Source organism: Caretta caretta, chromosome 8 (assembly GCF_965140235.1).
Source record: "Caretta caretta isolate rCarCar2 chromosome 8, rCarCar1.hap1, whole genome shotgun sequence".
Lineage (NCBI taxonomy): Eukaryota > Metazoa > Chordata > Testudines > Cheloniidae > Caretta > Caretta caretta.
Genome location: NC_134213.1, coordinates 89,571,192 through 89,594,688, shown reverse-complemented (window position 1 = coordinate 89,594,688; position 23,497 = coordinate 89,571,192). Strand labels below are relative to the sequence as shown.

Here is a 23,497-nt window from a genome sequence, read left to right as displayed (position 1 = left end):
GAATGTTGGGCTTGAAACAGTTTCTGTTGACGGGAACGCAAACGCCATTATGCTAGTAAATGGGACTAGAAAATGAAACTGATTTTTATCTGCAAAAGTGAAACTATTTTTTTAGAAGTTAATACTGGTTTGAAAGTTCCTTTTTTAGTATCCATTTTTTTTCTTTTATCCATTTACACTTAGGCTTTAGTTACTAATGACTACATTTATTTATTTATTTTATTTAATTTAATTTATGGGCATTTCTGTGGTATCGGAGCACCTGACAAATTTCAGTGAATTTAGCCTTCCAGCTTTCTTTGAGATAGAGAAGTAGTATTAACTCTAAGAGCAGTAGGTTTAAAGAAACATTTGGCTTATACAGTAGAACCTCAGAGTTACAAATATCTCGGGCATGGAGGTTGTTTATAACTCTCTGAAATGTTCGTAACTCTGAACAAAACATTGTTCTTTCAAGAGTTTATAGCTGAACATTCATTTAACTCAGCTTTAAAACTTATTTCTTTAGTAGTATAAAAGTACTGTGCTGTTTTTTTTTTGGGGGGGGGGGGGTCTCTGCTGCCTGATTGTGTACTTCCGGTTCCAATTGAGGTGAGTGTGTTTGATTGGTCAGTTCATAACTCAGGTGTTCGTTACTCTGAAGTTGTACTGTACATTCATTCAGTAATGGTATACATGCAATTTAATTCACTCTTTCCCTGATTATAAGCTTTTGAAGAGAAATTAATACCCCTTTGTGGTTCTGCATTTTTAATATGGGGAAAGGGGTTGACACTCGCTGGAAGGGGACAGTCTCACTGTTAACATTATATATAGAGTTTTACAAAAGCTTTTATTTTGATTGGGTATCCACATTTTAAGTATTTAAGGTTCAAAAATAGGTATGCAGTTGTTAATCAGAATTCTAGTTTAGTACAAAGGCTGTGGAGAAAGTGATGCAATTGTGTGTAAGTGTAATTATGTATGTGCAGTTTCTTTAGTTAAAAAAGAACATAAGTCAGCCCATATTAAATACCACAGCTTTTAAGACAGTAAGCTTTCTTATTGACACCCCCACTCCCCCGCCAATCTTTGTCATTAATGGTGCTATGAGAACCTTCACCTTTGCAGCACTTGGCATCTGGAACTGCCTTCCTATATGTGTTTCCCATCTAATTTAAGTCTCAGTTGAATACATGCATTTCTCCCTGATTATGCCACCTAATTCTGTATAATGTAATTCTGTGAAGCATTTTGTCTTCCATGGGGGGGAGAGGGTTCTAATTAACAGTAACGCAATATGCTAGATGAAAGATAGTAGTATTGTCACTTGTTTTTTTTTTTACAATCATATCACCTCTGGTTATGAGCTCTTCGGATTTCACAAGTTGAGGAGGGATGGGCCTGAACAGTATGAAGGTGGGAGACTTCCAAGGAATCACAGGATGCTACAGGAAACTTCAGTCAAGTCAGTCTTCAAGTAAAAACAAAATTAATTACTCAGCATGGTTTTCTGGGATATTGTGCTGTTGAAGGCTTGTGCTTCAGATGAAACATAAAGCAGAGATTCTGACCAACTGTGATCATTAAATTCTTCATCACGCTTTTACAAAAGTGAGGTGTCTTGACCAAGTGTTGGTAATTAGTTTCTGCCTATCTAAATTCCTAAGTAGTTGCAACCCCAGATTGGTTTGTTCAGTATGAATTTGTGCCCATTAACTTGGAAAACTTACAATAAATATAACACAGCATTTTAAAATTTGATAACTGATAAACTGAACAAAATCTTACCTAACCCTTTCCTCAGAAAAAGTCTAAGTAAATGGATAGTCTTTGAAAGTCGTCAAAGTTGGGCTGTAACTGGTGAAAAGAAATTATGTAATCAAGGGTCCTCTACTGAGAATGCACTGCATCCAGCCCCTGACATACAAGCTCAAGTACCCCAGCTGACCTCAGCTTTCTGGGAGAATCACAGAGGGAGAAGTGGTCTCTTAAATATCTGGTAACCAAATAACAAGCCTTCATAAACTGAGACAGACACCTTAAATTTCATCTGGAGGTGACAAAGAAGCCAAATCAGTCTCAAGCGTCAGAGTAGTGTGTGTAAAATTCTTCAGTGAGCATCCATTTTTTGTTTTAGTTGAAATTTCCAAGTGGAGTTCAGATGTAGACCCAAGTAGTAATCTTACACTAGCCTGGAAGTACAAATCCAGCAAATGTTCGACCTTCTTGCTAAACACAAGTGGGGATAAATGTTCTTGAACACTGCCATTACCTGAATATACAGAAATGCACAAGGGTTCTAACAAGACTCCAGTTTGTATATCCAAGTAACAAAAGGAAGTCACACCATGTTGAGCAAAGGGTATTGTCTACCATTTCAGCTGGTTGTTTCCTCCAAGTCACCAATTAAGTGTAAAAAGAAAAGGAGTACTTGTGGCACCTTAGAGACTAACCAATTTATTTGAGCATAAGCTTTCGTGAGCTACAGCTCACTTCATCGGATGCATACCGTGGAAACTGCAGCAGACTTTATATACACACAGAGAATATGAAACAATACCTCCTCCCACCCCACTGTCCTGCTGGTAATAGCTTATCTAAAGTGATCATCAAGTTGGGCCATTTCCAGCACAAATCCAGGTTTTCTCACCCTCCACCCCCCCACACAAATTCACTCTCCTGCTGGTGATAGCCCATCCAAAGTGACAACTCTCTACACAATGTGCATGATAATCAAGTTGGGCCATTTCCTGCACAAATCCAGGTTAATCAAGGTGGGCCATTTCCAGCACAAATCCAGGTTTTCTCTCCCTCCCACCCCACTCTCCTGGTGGTAATAGCTTATCTATCCTCACTGCATTTTCCACTTTTATGCATCCAATGAAGTGAGCTGTAGCTCACGAAAGCTTATGCTCAAATAAATTGGTTAGTCTCTATGGTGCCACAAGTCCTCCTTTTCTTTTTGCGAATACAGACTAACACGGCTGCTACTCTGAAACCTGTCAATTAAGTTGTGTTTAACTTCCTGCACTAAGTAGTTATGTAGTACTGCTGTAGTCTGTTAAATGGCTCCTGCATTCCATCTCTGAGGTGTCTGCAATTTAGTCATGGGTGAAGTAACTAAATAAATGGATGAAAAGCTGCATGAGCGTAAATGCTGTTTGTTTTACAAATGGAATTTGTCCAAGGTGGTGAGCCATGTGCTTTGTATGAGTTAAATTATAATAGAAACAATTATAGTATATGATCTAGCTATACATTTAAAACTTTGATGTGCAACCTCTTTGATGTTCATATGGTTGGGTATTTACACACCTGGAATAAATCCATAAAACAGTGATTTTTATTCCATGACGAAGAATGAAATGATAAAGGAAAGTGTACTGTTTTGTTTTGTTTTTTTTCTTGCAAAATGACAGTAACTTCATTATCGTATGCAGTGTTGTTGTAGCTGTGTTGATCCCAAGATATGAGAGACAAGGTGGGTGAGGCAATACCTTTTATTGACCAACGTCTGTTGGTGAGAGAGACAAGTTTTTGAGCTAACCAGAGAGCTCTTCTTCAGATCTGGAAAACTTAGGGCTTGTCTACACTTACATTTTATAGCGCTCTAACTTGCTGTCTCAGGGGTGTTAAAAATCACCTCCCTGAGCGCATCAAGGTTGAGCACTTTAAAGTGCTAATGTGGACAGGATCCAAGCGCTGGGAGCCACGCTCCGAGCTATTTCTCTTGTGGAGATGGATTACCAGGAGTGCTGGGAGAACTGTCTCCCAGCACTCACGCGTGACCACACTCGCGCTTCAAAGCGCTGCCATGGGAGCGCTCCCGCGGCAGCACTTTGAAGTTTCTAATGTAGACATAACCTTAGGGCTAGTCTACACTGGCAACACTAAAGCACTGCTACGGCAGCGCTTTAACATACCTCTTGTGTGGTTGTGGCACAGCACAAGAAAAAAAACCCACCTCAACGAGGGGTGCAGCTCCGAGCGCTGGGGGGGGGCACGGTTTACGCTGACACACTACAGCTCTGCAGCTTGCTGTGCTCAGGGGTATTTTTTCACACCCCTGAGCGAGAAGGTTGCAACACTGTTAATTGCCAGTGTAGACAAGCCCTTAGTGATCCAGCTAAATACTATATAGAACAGATTGTTTAGCGTAGGTAGTTAACAGGCCACTTTACCTTGAATGGTCCCTTGAAATGTGTTAACACCCCTCCAGTCATTAGGAGGAAAGGTGTGACTTGTTCTGTGGGGAGCTTGCTTCTGATGAGGTTGGGGGATTGTTTGAAGGCCAGAATAGGGGGTTCAGTAAAGATTTTTCAGTATGAGGTCCCATATCAGCATGGGGATGGGGTGCAGGGACACATGGGGAGAAGGGGTGGCTGATTGGTGGTGCAAGGACACAAGAGGACGGGCAATGTGCCTGACTGAATGAGAGAAACTAGGGGTCAGCCAGAATCTGTATGGTGAAGACTCCCTAACAATCTCTCCCTGCCCAAAAAACACCTGTTCCATACTTCTCCCACCCAACAGCCCTTTTGATTTGACACTCAGGCTCCTTCCCAGCAATCACTTCCCCCTCCCTCAGCTCTTCTGATGCCCCTAGTTTGGCTTCTCCTGCTCTCTTCAGTGAAGCTGAAACAAATAACTTGTTAGGGAAGTATTTTGTAATTTCAGCAACATTTTTCCTGCATTCCTGGAGTTGTATTTTAGTCTTTGGCTAAAAGATGCCTCAAATGAGCGCTGCACCTGTTTGTCAAATTTCAGGTTCCCATCATTAAAGCCTACATTTCTGCTCATCTTTACTATATTTGCAGCATTGACTGTGACAGAGCTGCGCACTTGACACTTGAATTTTTGTTCACAGTTTGTTATAGCTTTTACTGCTGTTACTTTAAGTATTCTGCTGTATGGTCATTTGCCGATGCATTGTTTGTTTCTGTGAGACAGACAACCCCTTCATCTGTTATCACACAAGCACATGTTACTGCATTATTGTGTATATTGCTCCATGCATCAAGACTAGCATAGTAAGACATGGACAGCAGTCCATAAAAATGGGGCAAATAGAAATTTACTAATCAGTTGGTCCAGATAGTTCAGACATTTGCACATCATCTTCAGTCATTGCCTTCTGATGAGTATTTTTCATAATGTTGTTTCATTCTGACAACAAGGCCTTCCATCTGTTTGTTGCACTGTTTATGCTTGGTGCATGTTCCTTACTTTACACAGAGGTACAGGAATTTGTTGAAAATATTCCTAGGTAGGGTTGTTTTTACACTCAGGTGTTGAAATCAACACTGTAGAAGCTTCACTCTCAAGAATGTTGTCCCTTCTTCCCACAGGGTCCTATTTTGACAATATGTTGCTCCTTACTAGTTCCGCACTTTGCTGCTTCTCCCTTGTTATGTAACTCCCCCGCCCTCATTCCCAGCCCCAGAAAAACAAAATAACAATCCAAGACTTCTACTCATGTAACCTGCATGTCTTTTGCACTGCAGTATCTTTTGTTTAGAAACAGAGAGGGAGGCAGTTGAGAAATTAATTTCTGTTTGTATCTCTGTCCATGTGCACATGCAGGGAGACAGAGCAAGGCCATTTGCGTGAAGTACCTGGAATCATCCAGAAGCAAGGGCTGGTAGTTACTGGGCAGATAACTGCTCTTTTTCCCATGAGCTGGAGAGTAAGTTTCAATGATTAGTGGAATCACAAATATTCATAATTGGAGAACTGAGCCAATCAGAGCTCAGGTAAAGTGAAGCTATAAAACAGGAGTATGAGACCACCCATGTGTGCTCAGTGGATGAATCTGATGAGATGATATATGGTGTTTTCTGGAGTCAGAAACCAGGTTCCAACGCCTGCGATGACTTTGCCAGTCTCTTGTTCCCAGTAGCACGGTCCTAGGTCTCCCACAAGATCAAGCGCTTAATACAACGCACTACCTATTGTGCCATATTTATAAAGCTTGATATCAAAAGTTAGATGTTTTTCCCCTGATTCGTTCTTTATATAGAAAAGCAGCCTTTAACTCAGTTCTTTATAGAGACTCTCATGGATTCAGCATATTTTTTTATTGTTAAAGAGATTATACATTTAGGCCTTAATATATTTTGTATCAAATTCAGATTTCATTTTAAACAGGTTCATTTTTTAAAAGAGAAACTTGTAATTTAAATAAAAAATCCTATTTAAAATCCATTTTTGGAGTGTGGGTTTTTTAACATTGATTTTTATCCACCCTGTGAGTGAGCATTCCACAAACAGGGCACTTTTAAGGGCTTAGTCTACCCATTTGGCACAATGCAAAGTCATGAATCTAGTCAAGGCAAGGGCAAAATAATGTTTTTGGGTTTCTTACAGCAAGATTTTAATTTGGGCCTAAAAGTTCAGACTCTAAAAATCCAAGCAACAGCTGTTTTCTGCTTGCTATCTCTACCATGCTGCTGTAGAGTTTCATCTCACTCAGGCATAATATTTCTCAAAGCTGCCTTGCTTCTCAACCCTTTGCCAATAAAGAAAAATCCTTTTTGGGACCTAAACCTTGTATTAAATGCGCAGACTAAGCATCCCTTGTCAGAAATGCCCTTATTTTTTGTCTTCAGCACACACAGAGATTTTGCTGAAATGGAAAGGAGCTAAAGATGGGTAGGTATTGTGTAACTTTATAGTTTGGAGTGTTTGATCTGTAGTCAGTGCATGTTCTCTCATGGCTTATTGCTTTGGTTCCATGGCTTGTGAGGCATGGCATGCTGTAGTGTAGATCTGCAGAGACGATTTTTGGAGAACATAAGTTGATTATTGGTAGCTGGACTTTTCTTTATTTATCCCCTCTTTTACCTTCAAGCATTGAAACATTCTTCTGTTGCAGTTCACAATGCTTTTAAGCAACACCACAGAATTTAAGAAACTGGCTAGTTTCTTTGCTTCTGAGAATACCCGAGGTAGCCTCAATTAAGCTGAGCTGTTTATTATAAATTACACTTTGCTGCTACCTGCATTAGCCAGAGTTCCCACTACATATGCCCATTTCAGATTTATACCACAGGCTCTCTTCAGTAGTTCTTCTGTGAAATTTATCCTTGAAAATGAGGCTTTTATTTGGAATTTTCTTAGTAGTTTTTCCCCTCCTCTCATGTTCCTCTCATTTGCATGGACTAAAATGTAATTCTGTTTACTCATTTCTTCAAGCATCGTTGACCAAGCTAAAATAAGCAGTTTGAAATTTCTTACTATGTCGGAATACTGCAGCAGGTACACAGGGGACTCATTAATTAACAATAATTGATGGACCAGTTGTGTATTGCTCAGTTTTGCAAATTTAAAGTAGGTAAACATTAAAAGCAATATTGTGCATTGAATTTTGTAAAAGTAATGTTTGTCAACAAGAAACCTCTTTCAGTACTGTGTTAAGTCCTTGCTGAAAAGTGATGGGAGAACACTGTTCCAGCCAGTTAAATTATCTAACTGAAAATTAGTGAGATTCTGCTCTGTTTTATGTGACACAGGCATCTTTTAAAACCTCCTTCCCAAACAGTGCACTATGGATAATCAGTGGCAATCTATTGCTTAATTTGGATATTAGTAGATTACTAATTTAATTGTCATCTATATGTGAAACATTTCAAGTATAAAGATATAATTAGGCAGGCCAAAAAAAGTGAAGAGTAACTAGCAAAATACACACAAACTAACAGCAAAAAATTAAGTACAGCAGAAGCAGGAAGCCTGCCAAACAGTCAGTGGGATTACTGGACAATTGAGGTGCTAAAAAGCACTCAAAGAGACACGGCTGTTGCAGAGAAGCTAAATGAATTCTGTGCAGTGGTCTTCACTGCATTGGCTCAGATGTGGGAATCACCCTCAGATCCTTTCTCTTTTAGGTGATGGATCTGAGGAACTGTCTCAGATTGAGGTGTTAGTAAAGGAGGTTTTTGCAAAGATTGATAAATTAAACAGTAATAAGTCATCTGGACCAGATGGTGTTCTGAAGGAACTCAGATATGAAATTGCAGAACTACTAACTGTGATAGGTAACCGATCACTTAAATTAGACTCTGCACCAGGTGACTGTAGGGTACCTAATGTAATACCGACTTTTAAAAAAGGCCCCAGAGGCAATCCTGGCTATTACAAGCGAGTAAGCCTAACTTAAGCACCAGGCAAAATGGTTGAAACTGTAATAAAGAACAACACTGTCACCAACATAGATGAACACAACATGTTGGGGAAGAGTCAAAAGGGCTTTTTAAAAGGGAAATCATGCCTCACCAATCTAGTAGAATTCTTTGAGGGGAGTCAACAAGCATGTGGATAAGGGTGATCCAGTTGGTATAGTGTACTTGAACTTTCAGAAAGTCTTTCACAAGGTCCCTCACCAAATGCTCTTAAGCAAAGTAAGCATACATGAAATAAGAGGGTAGGGTCCTCTCATGGATCAATAACTAGTTAAAAGGTAGGAATAAAGGGTAGGAATAAATGGGGGGAGGGATAGCTCAATGGTTTGAGCTTTGGCCTGCTAAACCCAGGGTTGTGAGTTCAATCCTTGAGGGGGCCATTTAGGGACATGGGGCAAAAATTGGGGGTTGGACTAGATGACCTCCTGAGGTCCCTTCCAACCCTGATATTCTATGATTCTAGGTTCAATTTTCAGAATAGAAAATGACAAATAGTGGGGGTCTCCCAAGTATCCGTAGTGGGACCAGTACTATTCAACATATTTATAAATGGTCTAGAAAAGGGGGTAAACACTGCAAAGTTTGCAGCCAATACAGTACAGTAAATCCTCACTTATTGTTGTCCCAGTTAAAGTTGTTTTGTTATGTCGCTGATCTATTAGAAGACATGCTCATTTAAAGTTGTGCAATGCTCTCTTATAACGTTGTTTGGCAGCCACCTGTTTTGTCCACTGCTTGCAGGAAGAGCAGCCCGTTGGAGCTAGTTGGTGGGGGCTTGGAACCAGGGGGGGCTGGCAGCCCCCTATCAGCTACCCTAAATTCCCTGTGTGGGAGCCACCCAGCAGGTTATCAAGTGTTGGGCAGTTCAGGTGTCTTCCCCCCCCCCGATGCTGCTCCTGCCCTCTGCCTTGAAGTGGCTCCTGGGAGCCTCGTGCTTACTGTGCAGCGGGTGGGGGGGGGAAGAGCGGTGCTGTTGTCAGGGTGTTCCCCCTCCCCCCGCTCCTGTACCCCATCTCCACAGAGTGTGTGGGGGGGATGGACACAACACAACAGGGCTCAGGATGGAGGGAGCTTGCTGGCAGCAGCTGCTGTTTCAACTTGCTGATATACTTTAAAAGGCAGCGTACTTAGAGTGGGGTCAGCATACTTGAAGGGGCAGTGCGCCTGTCTGTGTCTCTCTCTCACACTCAAGCACCACCCGGCACTTTGGAAAGTGGAGGGAGTGGTGTGCTCCAGTGGGGTAGCGTGGGTTCATCATCATGTTCAGTTTCCGCAGGGAATGTTTGCAGCCACTGCCATGCGTCTATTATGTCTTCTCCCTGCATTCGTGTTGCCTTGTAGGGTGTGAGGCTACATTAACAACAATATGTTAACCCTTGAGGGCTCAGTTGAGTGTTAGTTCACCATTTAGCAGCAAGGTATTCCCTGGGAAATATCCCACCCTCTGACTCCACCACCTCAACCAAGCTTCACAATCATCATTTCTGTGTACAGTATTAAATTGTTTAAAACTTCTACTCTGTGTGTGTGTGTTTGTGTTTGTCTGTGTGTGTCTATACATGTCTTTTTTCTGGGGGGAAAAATTGCCCTGGAACCTAGCCCCCCCCTTACATTAATTCTTATAGGTTAATGGGATTTGCTTAACTTCATTTTGCTTAAAGTAGCATTTTTCAGGAACATAACTACAATGTTAAGTGAGGAGTTACTGTATTACTCAAGCTAAATCCAAAGCAGACTGCAAAAAGTTACAAAGGGGATCTCACAAACTGGTGACTGGGCAACAAAATAGCAGATGAAATTGAGTGTTGATGAGTGCAAAGTAATGCACATTGGAAAACATAATCCCAATTATACATACAAAATGATGGGGTCTAAATTAGCTGTTACCATTCAAGAAAGACATCTTTGAGTCATCGTGGCTAGTTCTCTGAAAACATCTGCTCGATGTGCAGCAGCAATCAAGAAATCTAGCAGTGTTAGGAATCATTAGGAAAAGGATAGATAATAAGACAGAAACTATTATAGTGCCACGATATAAATCCATGGTATGTCCATACCGTGAATACTGTGTACAGTTCTGGTCATCTCATCTGAAAAAAACATATTAGAACCGGAAAGAATACAAAGAGAGCAAAAATAATTAGCACGTGGAACTGCTTCCATATGAGAAGAGATTAAAATGACTGGGACTGGTCAACATAGAAAAGCGACAACTAAGAGTGGGGATATGGCAGAAGTTTATAAAATCATGAATATTGTGGAGAAAGCGAATAGGGAAGTGTTATTTACCCCTTCATACAAAAGAACGAGGGGCATTACCCAATGAAATTAATGGGCAGCAGGTTTAAAACAAACGAAGTATTCACACCGTGCACAACCTGTGTAACTTGTTGATAGGGGATGTTATGAAGGCCACAAGTATAACTGGGTTCAAAAAAGAACTAGATAAGTTAATGGAGGGTAGGTCCATCAATGGCTACTAAACAAAAGGATCAGGGATGCAACCCCATGCTCTGGATGTCCTTAAACCTCTGACTGCGAGAAGCTAGAACTGGACAATGGGGTTGGATCACTCTATAATTGCCATGTTTTATTCATTCTCTCTCTAACATCTGGCATAGGCCTCTGTCAGAAGACCGGATATTGGGCTAGATGGACCATTAGTTTGACCCAGGATGACTGTTCTTAGGTGACTAAAATAGACTGTAATAGCTCCACTGAAATAAATATTTCTACGTTCACTATCTTTTTTGGTATATATGTTAATATAGTGAATCCTGTTGGCCACAATAGCCCCCATACACACACCTACAAATCTTTTTGACCTTTATAATAGGTTGTAGCTTAAGAGAAGGCAAAAATATTCAGTAAAAGCAGTAAATAGTCCTGTGGCACCTTATAGACTAACAGACGTATTGGAGCATAAGCTTTCGTGGGTTAGACGTGCATCTGACGAAGTGGGTATTCACCTATGAAAGCTTATGCTCCAGTACATCTGTTAGTCTGTAAGGTGCCACAGGACTTTTTGCCGCTTTTACAGATCCAGACTAACATGGCTACTGCTCTGATACTTGAAAAATATTCAGTTCACTTGTGTACATCTGTAGCTCTAACACAAAACATTGTCAAGTAAACTAATGTTTTTAGCTAGTTCTTTTTAAATATTAGTATTTCACATTTGGAAAAATTGCTAATCTGAAAGCCGCTTTCTTTCTGAGTTGCATTAGAAGGTTTATTTCAATGCAATTTACGTTGGGAGAGGGGGGTTGCTGGAAATGCCTTATGCAGGTCATGGGCTGCTAAAGTGAGTCAGTATGGAGGAGGTTTAACCCTATATAGAGCATTAGAACCAACGGGGGACCTCTATAATAAAAGGTCTTTGCTGAAGTACAGACTTTTTTATATTCCAGAATTCTAAAGTATTGTTTGCAGTATAATGTCAATACAGTTCCCTGTTTTTCTGACAAACTAGCATTACACTAGTGCTTGGGCAGGACAGATGGCTTTCAAGAAAACTTTCAAAGTTCTCCCAGTTTTGGGTCACAGATTGATATATAATAGTTTGTCTCCTTCCTAAGCTTTACGGGGACTTCCTATTGCAGTTTCTGATTTTTTTTTTCAAAAAAGAAAAAAGTTTTTAGTATTTTATCTAAATATAAATTGGGCTTTTTTGTGATGTATTACTTATGATTGGGCAGAGGGGGGCTATTTACCTTGGTTTCAGAATGGCTGTATTTTATACTCTAAGGAACTCAATGATTGCTTCACAAAATGGGGAATTCTTCCCATTATCATTTGGTTAAAAATAACAAGGCTGAAAGTATAAAGAAGGAAATGAATCTTGTTTGTCATTTTAAACCTACTTAGAATGGCCACGATATTTCTGATATATTGGTGAGAAAGTGACTGTCAATGCACTGCTTATTTATAATCTTTTGTATCAGATCAGCTATTGAATTCACCTTCTATGTTTGTTTGTACAGACTTAATATGGAAAAACTATTTTTTTTTCTTTTTAGCCTTCTCTTCAGTCTTCAAGCCCAGGTAAAAAATTTAATATAATATTATGTTTGAGAGGGAGGGGAACACTTCAGTAAAATGCCAGTCATTACCTTCTATTTTTTTTAATATTATTGTTATTGGAATTAACAGTTCAAAGTTGAAATTAGAGGCATTGCATATTCCCAGTTACTACAGGTTTATCACTGTTGTATGGTTCTAATTAGGTTTGTTAATTGAATAGTTAAATCATTTTTAAATCTTAAAAATAACATACACCTTTGAAAGTGTCTTTCCTATGCATCTTATGTTGTTTTACCTAAACCATTAGACTGTGAAGATGACAGCTTCCAATTTGATTTTTAATCATTGTTACATTTTGGCATACTTTAATTATTTGTAGTGATTGTAATTAGTTCTAGTTACTTGAATATCTTTTATATTTTTCCTTTAAGAGAGACACACAGGAATATGTATACTAACTGTATTTTTCATTTGCATACAGCACAAAACCACTACACAACTTGACATAATTGGCAGCCTTTGTTTAGTAGATGACCAGTACTGAAATTGCAGAAATTTATGTGGGTCAAGATTAAGGTCAATTTACAGAGCATTGTAGTTTGCATAGCAGCTACTTGTACTATGTCTAGTACTTGACTAGTGACAGTTATATTTGTCCCATGTTTTCCCATGCATGAAATTCACTCACATTAGCAGGAAAAACAAAGTTGTATCAGGAAAAACAATAGCTTTTTTCACTGATCCTGCACTCTGTGGACTGTAATCAATAGGAACATATTTGCTTATATGGGTTACTGAAAAACAGGAATTTCCATTACATCTCTTTTTAAAAACTGGTTGGTGTCTGATGTTCTGATATGATTAACTCATTTATGCTGAGCTTTTTAGTGTGCAGTATAGTAATAAATACTGAGTTTTTGCTTTTTCACACCTTGCTACTACAGTAACCAGTGTTAATTATATAACGCTTTGTCCAAGATGATTGACCTTGTCAAGATTAACATCCTAGTAATTGAAATGCAAGCCTTCCAACATGAGCAGCTTCACTTTTTGTTGGACTACCTTGTCTTGAACAGTTATACCACTTAACTATGCTTTAGCAATAAAAGCAGTACAAACCCTTAATGTAGATACAGTTATATCAGTATAAGGCCTTTTATACTTCTATAACTATATCCACGCTAGGGGCTGTACTGGTATAGCTGTTTCAGCAAAAAATCACACCTACATATACTGGAGTTCTGTGAGAAACTGCAGTTTCTTTTAGAATTAGTGTCAGTGGATATTTTTGCTACTTCAGGTAATTAATATGTTGCTTTTGGTTATGAAATCATCTGTTCAGCAAATAGATGTTTTCTACACATTATGGTGAGATCATTTCAGATGAAAGCGAGACTCGACTCTGGTGCAAGTCCTACAAAAGATCAGGTTTTGGCATTGGAAGCTACTGCATCAACAAAAGCAATCAAATCCTTAATTTTTAAGATTTTACAGAGCATCATTTTCAGTAGTGTTCTTTCGTGTAGTGAAAATACCAAACAAAATAATTCAGTAGATTATGTAATTTTACAGCAGCATGCATGACTACCTGGAAGCATCAGGTATTATTTTAATAAACATTTCCAATTTTTTACATGTTAAAGGAATGAAAATATCACTTATAAATTCATGTTTTGAACAGTTTTTTTTTTTTTCTTGGAGAGCTCATCTTTCTGTGATGGAAATTGTCACCTGCAGTAATTTCATAACCTGAAGACATTTACTAAGCTTCCCATTGCAAACTAGATGCTAAATTTCACTGTCAATATCCGTGGACTACAACATATTTGAAAATTTAAATCTTGTTAAAACTCATTTAATGATACTTGATGCACTTTATATTTTAAAATGGATTTATAAACATTAATCCTCATAACACCATTGTGAGCTACGTATTATCACTTTTTACAGATTTGGAAACTGAAACACAGATGAAGTTACTTGCCCAAGGCAAGTAGTTAAAAGTGCTGGGATTATAAATCAATAGTTCGTTGGTTTCAGCATTGTGCTCAGTCTGTTAGCAGTCAGCCTTTCATTTGTTTTTTCACTTGTTACTGTTAGTTGTTACTATATCTAGACTTTTTTTTTTTTTTTACAAAGAATCATGCAAAAGGGGGAAAAAACAAAAAATAGGTAGAAAATTGCCTGAATGTTAAGGTCTTGACCTAATGTGCAAAGTCTTAAAACTTCCTTCTAATCTGTAATTATGAATAACAGTACTCCATTCATGTCCTTTCAGTTTTAAGAATGGTACCTTCCAAGAAGCCACAAAAATTCCCTTCATATACATCCTGGTCAATATTTCTAGTAATTTACCCAATGTAGAACTCTGGTGCAGGCTGTTGAATAAGGCTGTTGCGCGGGAGAGGGATAGCTCAATGGTTTGAGCTTTGGCCTGCTAAACCCAGGGTTGTGAGTTCAATCCTTGAGGGGGCCATTTAGGGATCTGGGGTAAAAATTGGGGATTAGTCCTGCTTTGAGCAGGGGGTTGGACTAGATGACCTCCTGAGGTCCCTTCCAACCCAGATATTCTATGATTCAGCCTTTGAATACTCCAACCCTAAATTATTGGTTGCATAGAGATTAAGCTGAGGGCTACATGGAGCAACAGCTGATGTCATGCAACTGTGCAGTACTTTGAAAACTGAATAGTCAAACCCTCACCTCTGATTCTTTCTATAGCTTTTGACCATCTAAACAGAATATGAACCTCTCCTTTGAATAAATAGGGTAGTTGAATTCTTCAGAACTTTAGACTTTGCAAACATCTTCGTGTCTAGATTTTATTTTAGTTTTTGGTTTGGGTATTGGTGACATTTTTATTAATACCAAGTAGGGCTGTTGATTAATCGCAGCTAACTCACTTGATTAACTCAAAAAATTAATTGTGATTAATTGCAGTTTTGATTGCACTGTTAAATAATGGAATACCAATTGAAATTTAATAAATATTTTTTGATTTTTTTCTACATTTCCAAATATATTGATTTCAGTTACACCAGAGTTCAAAGTGTACAGAGCTCACTTTATATTATTTTTATTACAAATATTTGCACTGTAAAAATGATAAAATAAATAGTATTTTTCAGTTCACCTCATACAAGTACTGTAATGTAATCTCTTTATTGTGAAAATGCAATTTACAAATGTAGATTTTTTTTTTGTTCGTTACATAACTGAACTCAAAAACAAAACATGGTAAAACTTTAGAGCCTACAAGTCCACTTGGTCCTACTTCTTGTTCAGCCAATTGCTAAGACAAATAAGTTTGTTTACGTTTACGGGAGATACAGCTGCCTACTTCTCAATTACAGCGTCACCATAAAGTGAGAACAGATGTTCACATGGGATTTTTGTAGCTAGCATTGCAAGGTATTTATGTGCCAGATATGCTAAACATTCATATGTCCCTTCATACTTCAACCACCATTCCAGAGGACATGCTTGTATGCTGATGATGCTTGTTTAAAAAAATAATGCGTTAATTAAATTTGTGCTGAACTCCTTGGAGGGGAGAATTGTATGGCTCAGGCTCTGATTTAACCCACATTCTGCCGTATATTTCATGCTATAGTAGTCTCGGATGATGACTCGGCACATGTTCTTCCTTTTAAGAACACTTTCGCAACAGATTTGATAAAAAGCAAAGAAGGTACCAATGTGAGATTTCTAAACATAGCTACAGCACTCGACCCATGGTTTAAGAATCTGAAGTACCTTCCAAAATCTGAGAGGGACGAGGTGTGTAGCATTCTTTCAGAAGTCTTAAAAGAGCAACACTCCAATGCGGAAACTACAGAACCCGAACCACCAAAAAAGAAAATCAACCTTCTGCTGGTGGCATTTGATTCAGATGATGAAAATGAACATGTATCGGTCCGCACTGCTTTGGACTGTAATTGAGTAGAATCCGTCATCAGTATGGACGCATGTCCTCTGGAATGGTGGTTGAAGCATGAAGGGACATATAAATCTTTAGCGCATCTGGCATGTAAATATATTGCAAAGCCGGCTACAACCGTGCCATGCAAATGCCTGTTCTCACTTTCAGGTGACATTCTGAACAAGAAGCAGGCAGCATTATCTCCTGCAAATGTAAACAAACTTGTTTGAGCGATTGGCTGAACAAGAAATAGGATTGAGTAGACTTGTGGGCTCTAAAATTTTACATGGTTTTATTTTTTTGTACATAATTCTATATATGTAAGTTCAACTTTCATGATAGGGATTGTACTATAGTACTTGTATTAGCTGAATTGAAAAATACTATTTTATTTTTTGCAGTGCAAATATTTGTAATCAAAAATAAATATAAAGTGAGCACTGTACACTTTGTATTCTGTGTTGTAATTGAAATCAATATATTTGAAAATGTAGAAAAATCCAAAAATATTTAAATAAATGGTATTCTATTACTGTTTAACAGTGCGATTAATCGCGATTAATTTTTTTCAATCGCTTGACAGCCCTAATACCAAGCTAACTCCTTAAACCCATGATGTGATTGATCAACTTCTTTTCAAATTTTTTATACTAGGAGGTTCAGCAACATCTGATGACCATGAATTTGACCCGTCTGCTGATATGCTGGTTCATGATTTTGATGATGAACGGACATTAGAAGAGGAGGAAATGATGGAAGGAGAAACAAACTTCAATTCTGAAATAGAGGATCTTACAAGGGTAAATGGCACTTATGGGTTATAAAACAAAAATACCATTTATGCAAGATGGTTACATTTTGTTGGATTTTGATCCCAAATACATTGATGAACAAATAAATCCTAGGAATGGTGACCTGTTGAGGTACTTTTTCAGTTCTCAAAATCTGTAGCAAAGAAGCTATGTACATAATAGACTGTAATGCTTGTTGAGGTATAGTTTTTTTGTTTATACCTATTGGTGTAGATGTCAAATTTTAGACTTATCGTAAACAAAGTGTGCTCTAGCTAAATGTTTGTTTTACGTAAATTGATTATTCCCTGTTTATTTGATTAGTACATGTTAGTTTCAAATTTCTATAAATAAACTCCTTCATCCCATAACTTTTTTTAATTTGACATTTTAAATTCTTTGTACAAACATTCATCGTCATACCACTCCTGTGATGAAGTAAGTAGTATTTGCCCCATTCTGTAGGTGGGGAAACTGAGACAGGGATTAAGTAATTTGCCCAGGGCCACGTAATGAGTTCTCAGCAGAGCTGAGATTAGAACGCCAATTAATGATGACTATGCATACATCTTAAAATGTGTACTGAAAATAATTGCATTCTAAGAATTATTTTTTTTATCTTGGGCTCTTGCTGGCATTTAAATACTGCTTTAAGTGATCTCTTAGGGGATATGAGCTTGGCAGAATTTTGACTTGAATTGCAACTGGTTAGTCAGGAACAATACTTCGTGGTTTAAGCATGTTCATAATGAATTCTAAACTAGTTCAAATGCAGTCTGTGATTTCATGGGTTGAAAGGCTTTCAGCACATGTAATTATCTTCAAATTTATATCTAAAGTACAATTTTCTTCAACTACAGTAAATCACTACCAGTTTAACTTTTAAAAAGCTTATTTAGCCTGTTTAATCTTCAGTAACAATAATGAATTGTCACTTACATTTGTAATTGCAGGTTTGATATTAAAGATGAAAATGAAGTTAAGTAAATCAGTTTATTACAAATTTGGAGACGCTTTGTGTAGAAAGGGTGAATTCTGGGAAATAGAATTCCTCAAGTGTGTAGAGAGAGCTTTCAATACAATTGCTTTCCTTCCTTATATTTTATATAACATTTTTAAAGGGTCAGCTTGGTGGTATAGTTGTGTACTGCCTGGTGATGCCATGGCAGCGATCAAAGGTCAGGACCAGAGTTTGTTCCTTGGCAGGAGTTGGAAACTCTGGTGGGTCTCCATGTTTTGACTTTCTGCTGAGCAAGACAATGAGCAGTGGTGCTGTTTAGATCTAGAGGGAGCCATGTGCTACCCCTCTGTAGAGGAAGGATGTTATAAATTGGCCCTGTACTCCACTGTACAGTGATCAGCCTGTTGTGAATGGATCCTTTTTGGATCCAAGCCAACTAGGTCAGGGCAGAATTTAGTCACTGGTTCTAGCTCTGGAACACTCTTTCTAGGCTCGGATCTCGTCTGATACTCTTCCTTGAGATGTGGAATGCCACCATCCAGCTTCTGTATATCCTGAAACCAGTGTCAGACCTCCCAAGTCACATGCTCCATGAGTTCCACCTAGGTAGGGGGCACTCCAAGCTTACTAGTTTAATCCCTTCAGAGACAGTGTAGTAGGAAAGAAAGGAACGCAAGTTTAGCAAAGGAATTGCTTAACCAAAGTGACTTTACTTTTAAAGCATTCAAGAGTTATAGATCTTTGAAAATAACAAAGTCCAGAGACATGCCATCCCCTAGTCTGAGCTCACCCCTATTTATGAGTCCATGGTTTGTCAGCATCTGAGGCTGGGCAGTCCCTCTTGAAGTTCACATGTGGTGGTGATTGGCCCACTATGGAGAGGATACCATCCGTGGTCTTAAATAGGGCCTCAGACTCTGGGCCGTGTGCTCAAAATAAGAAGCTCCAGATCTAACAGTCATGTTTCTGTTCTCCCTCCCACCCTACCTTTGTAGGTCCCATGTAGAAAAAAACATTGTTTCATGGGGGTGGGCCAGTAGCTGAGAAATGAAGTGATGGCCCTAGATTGCAGTCTTGCTGTATCTCAGTTATAGTCTCTTCGAGGTGTCCTACACCTTTCCTGGGCAGGGTAGCGCTCTGGGATACAATAACTGCCCTGGGGAAAGTTCAGACTTGTGCAGTTACAGTGCTTATATTTCTACAAATAGGACAACATAGAGATCATAATCTGATACCAGCTGACCCCCACCTTGTCACAAATGGTTGCTAGAACCCAAAGCTTTTTGGAGTGTAATGGGGTAAGGCAGGCTCAGAGAATCCACCAAAGTAAAGAGAGACAAGGTGGGTGAGGTAATATCTTTCACTGGGCTACTGTTGGTGGGAGAGGCAAGCTTTCGAGCTGTACAGAGTTCTTCAAAAGAAGAAGAATGAATATGTAAAAATTTTGCCATGTTACTCAACTGATCTGCTGCTTGTGTCCTGTCTACTGGCTTCATGATAAAATATGTTTTTACTTTTTTTTTGCTTTTTGGAGTACTGCAGTGCGAAGGGATTGTCAGCTGGGTTCTTTGCTTCTTTGTTTATCAACAGAAGGGTTACTAACTTCCAATAACAGGGCCAACCAGATGCATCACCATTGTGCATCACCATTTGATGCAGTGAGGTTACATAGGTGTTAGAGGGTATAATTTGGCCAGCAGAATGAAAGATCCAATGCTGAATTTGCTGGGCTGACAGTTAATGTTTTGTATTAAACTGAACATAACTGATGATTTAAAAAAAAATTGGGAGCCATATGTAGTCCTCTTTCAGAGTAGAACCTCTTTTTTAAATATAAAGACCTAAAAATGGACAAATATTTTGAGGGTTACTTTTAACTGCACATTTGTAGACTATTTTTAGTAGTTTGATTTTTAAAAAGTAGTGCAACAGTGTGCTCAATAGTATTTACCTCTTGCACGTGATGAAGAGCTGAGGGGTATCTGTGTGAACAGTGACCTGCTAGTCAGTATTGTGCATAATTTGGGAATATGTATGCAAAATCAGGTTTAAATTCCTACACTGCTAGAAGTTGCAAGTCCTGCCATATGTTGTTCAAGAAGTAATTTTCCACAGATTTGTAAGGTTTCCAATCTTTTCCCAATGATCAAATGCTTATGTTAGCTGAGATGGTCTTAACACATGCATTCCTCACATATTTACCCATGCTAGGTTATGTGTAAAATACATATCTTAAAAATGTGGAGAAGGTCTGTGTAATGTGAAATGTCTTTGTGGAAGTCAAAACTTTGCTTGGTGGATGTTATTCAGGAAGGTGAAATGCCAATTAATGAACTACTTAGCCTTTATGGCTATGATGGTACAGTCCCACTTCCAGAAGAGGAAGATGATGAAGATGACGAGGAAGAGGAGGAAGAGGAAGGAGAAGATGATGAAGATGTTGATAATGACGACAACAGTGGGTGTAGTGGAGAAAACAAAGTAAGTGACTGTATTAATTGGAAATATTTTCCCATTCAGTTGTCTAGTACCCTGTCCTGAAATTCAGAACTAGTTTGCATGCTCCTTCTAGTTTAGTCACTAATAGTACATAAAAGCCCTTCATGGATATGCAAGATGCCAAACCAAAGCAGAACATAAAAACCTGCCGTACTGGGTCAGACCAATGGTCCATCTACCCCAGTATCCTGTCTTCTGACAGTGGGCAATGTCAGGTGTTTCAGAAGGAATGAACAGAATGGGCAATCATTGAGTGATCCTTCTCCTGTCATTCGCTCCCAGCTTCTGACAGTCAGAGGCTAGGGACACCCAGAGCATGGAGTTGCATCCCTGACCCTCTTGGCTAATAGCCATTGTTGGATCTATCCTCCATGAACTTATCTAGTTCTTTTCTGAACTCCATTATAGTTTTGGCCTTCACAACATCCCTTGGCAATGAGTTTCACAGGTTGACTGTGCATCGTGTGAAGAAGTACTTCCTTTTGTTTGTTTCAAGACTACTGCCTATTAATTTCATTGGATGATCCCCAGTTCTTGTGTTATGTGAATGAGTAAATAACACTTTCTCTACACTAGTCACAATTTTATAGACCTTTATTATATCCCCTCTAGTCATCTCTTTTCCAAGTTGAAAAGTCCCAGTCTTTATCTTTTCTCCTACTGAAGTTGTTCCATGCCCTTAATCATTTTTGTTGCCCTTTTCTGTACCTGTTTCAATTCTAATGTCACCTTTTTGAGGTGGGATGACCAGAATTGCATATAGTATTCAGAGTATGGGCATAGCATGGATTTATATAGTGGCATTTTGATATTTTCTGTCTTATCTGTTCCTTTCCTAATGGTTTCTAATGTTAGCTTTTTTGACAGCCGCTGCACATTGAGCGGATGTTTTCAGAGAGCTATCCACAATGAGTCCAAGATCATTGAGTGGTGACAGCTAATTTTTAGACCCCATGATTTTGTATGTATAGTTCAGATTGTTTTCCAGTTTGCATTATTTTGCATTTAGCAACATTTTGAATTTATCTGATATTTTGTTGCCCAGTCACCTAGTTTTGTGAGATCCCTTTGTAACTCTTCACAGTCTGTTTTCAACTTAACCATCTAGAGTAATTTTGTATTGTCTGCAAATTTTGCCACCTCACTGTTTACCCCTTTTTCTGGTTCATTTCTGAATATCTTGAAAATCATTGGTCCCAGGACAGATCCCTGGGGGATCCCACTATTTACCTCTCTCCATTCCAAAAATTGATAATTTATTCCTACTCTTTGTTTTCTGTCTTCTAACCAGTTACTGATCCATGAGAGGACCTTCCCGCTTATTCCAAGCACTTACTTTGCTTCAGAGCGTTCAGTGAGGGACCGTGTCAAAGGCTTTCTGAAAGTCCAAGTACATTATATCACCCATATCCTCATGTCTGTTTGCCCCCTCAAAGAATTCTAGTAGATTGGTGAGGCATGATTTCCCTTGATGAAAGCCATGTTGACTCTCCCCCAGCAAATCATGTTCATCTAGGTATCTGATCATTCTGTTCTTTACTATAGTTTCAACCAATTTGCCTGGTATTGAAGTTAGGCTTACCAGCCTGAAATTGCCAGGATTGCCTCAGGAGCCTTTTTTTAAAAAAACAGGTGTTGCCTTAGCTATCCTCCAGTCATCTAGTACAGAAGCTGAAACAGAAATAGTTTGAACTATGTTGGGAGGCAAATCTATTATGAATACTTGCAAGAATACTGTACTCTTAAATACTGCAGAATTGATTTCAAAAGGTCTCCAAATAGAAATGTGGAAGAAGTAACAAATGGTACAGCCTCTTTGCGTAAGAGGTCCACGTGGCACAAACCTGAGTTGGTTTTATCAGAGGGCTGAATTAGGTGTTACTCCCCTCATCCCTCTTGCTTTATATCCAGTTGTAGTTTAAGGATCAACTACTAATGAGCTTTGGCCCTTTTACACATGTTGAACCATAACTGTTGTCTGCCAAGTTTCTTGCAGCTTCCTCTAATACCTAGTCACTGTCAGATCCAGAATAAACTCGTCTAGATGGATCAGCAGTCTGACCCAGTCCAGCAATTTCTATTCTCCTGTGAAAAGCACTTTTACTTGAACTTTGCTCACTTGTTCAGGAGTGAGCTCTAAACATCTACTCCATCCCATAAACCCTTGCTGTAATTCATCTTTATAGCATCCAGAATTGATGCTGAGATCCATTATAAATTGCACAGTGCAGCATTATATACAACAGGATTATAGTCTGCTTTAAAACATAGTGTCTGACTCATCTGAAAACAATCTATTTTATATATTTGAGCATATCACTATGGATATGATGATTTTATTGATCAGGTGTGGTACTGAAACAAAAAGTCATCCCATGATGGTTGCAGATGGCCTGAATTTCTGAAATTAACCATTTTAAATCACTCTTGACTGACATATTAAAGACTGACAGTGATTGTTTCTCTATAATTAATAGTTGAAAATAAATATGATCAAATATTTTGTGAGAATATATCATTATAATCATGGCCTCTTTAAAATGCAGTCCTATGAACTCTTAAGATAAATGAACATCTTTTATTTTAGAAGGCATTTTTCTGCTTGCAGTTCTCCAGACCCTGCCTTTAACTATAGTTGTAATTATTCTGTTTCTGATTTCTTCTATACTGTCATGACATAATTATAACTTGGTCATTGTTGGTGGCCTTTTAAAGCATATAATCTTACAGTATTACAGTTGTAATGTAAAATCCTTTGTATGGTTAATACCAACAGGATTGAGGGAGGTTAGGAAGCTTAGTATGGATTGAAAAAGGAAATGTTGTCCATAATATAAATAATGTACTGTTTATTATAGCACTCACAACTGAGGATCTATCTTACCCATTTTATAGATATGGAAACTAAAGCATAGACAGGTTAAGTGACTTGCACAAAGTTGCATGATAGGTGTAAGGGTAATGAGATATAAATATATGACCAGGATCACCCGTGCCTTTGAAGTTATTTAGCCTTGTTGCTGTTTTGAGAAAGAAACCAGTTTGGTATGATTTATGGATTCTATTAAGATAATGTGAAAGCAAATATAATTTAAATCAACATATTACTGGCTAAATTAATATAATTTTCATAAACAGG

The 23,497-nt window shown here is 38.5% G+C and overlaps 1 protein-coding gene across 7 annotated transcripts in view; it reads left to right on the top strand.

Moving 5' to 3' along the window:
• MIER1 (MIER1 transcriptional regulator) overlaps positions 1 to 23,497 on the top strand; it is a 54,841-nt gene that overhangs the window by 4,306 nt on the left and 27,038 nt on the right. For 2 of the 7 annotated variants that reach the window (XM_075131759.1, XM_048860457.2), the window contains exons 2-5: positions 12,182 to 12,206; positions 14,136 to 14,174; positions 16,762 to 16,907; positions 20,170 to 20,340. In XM_075131759.1, coding sequence (XP_074987860.1) covers positions 14,156 to 14,174; positions 16,762 to 16,907; positions 20,170 to 20,340 — 336 coding nt within the window. In that variant the 5' untranslated portion in view covers positions 12,182 to 12,206; positions 14,136 to 14,155. Of the gene's footprint in view, positions 1 to 1,440; positions 1,460 to 12,181; positions 12,207 to 14,135; positions 14,175 to 16,761; positions 16,908 to 20,169; positions 20,341 to 23,497 lie in introns of those variants that run through there. The other 5 variants (XM_075131760.1, XM_048860459.2, XM_075131761.1 and 2 more) reach the window with 4 other exon arrangements.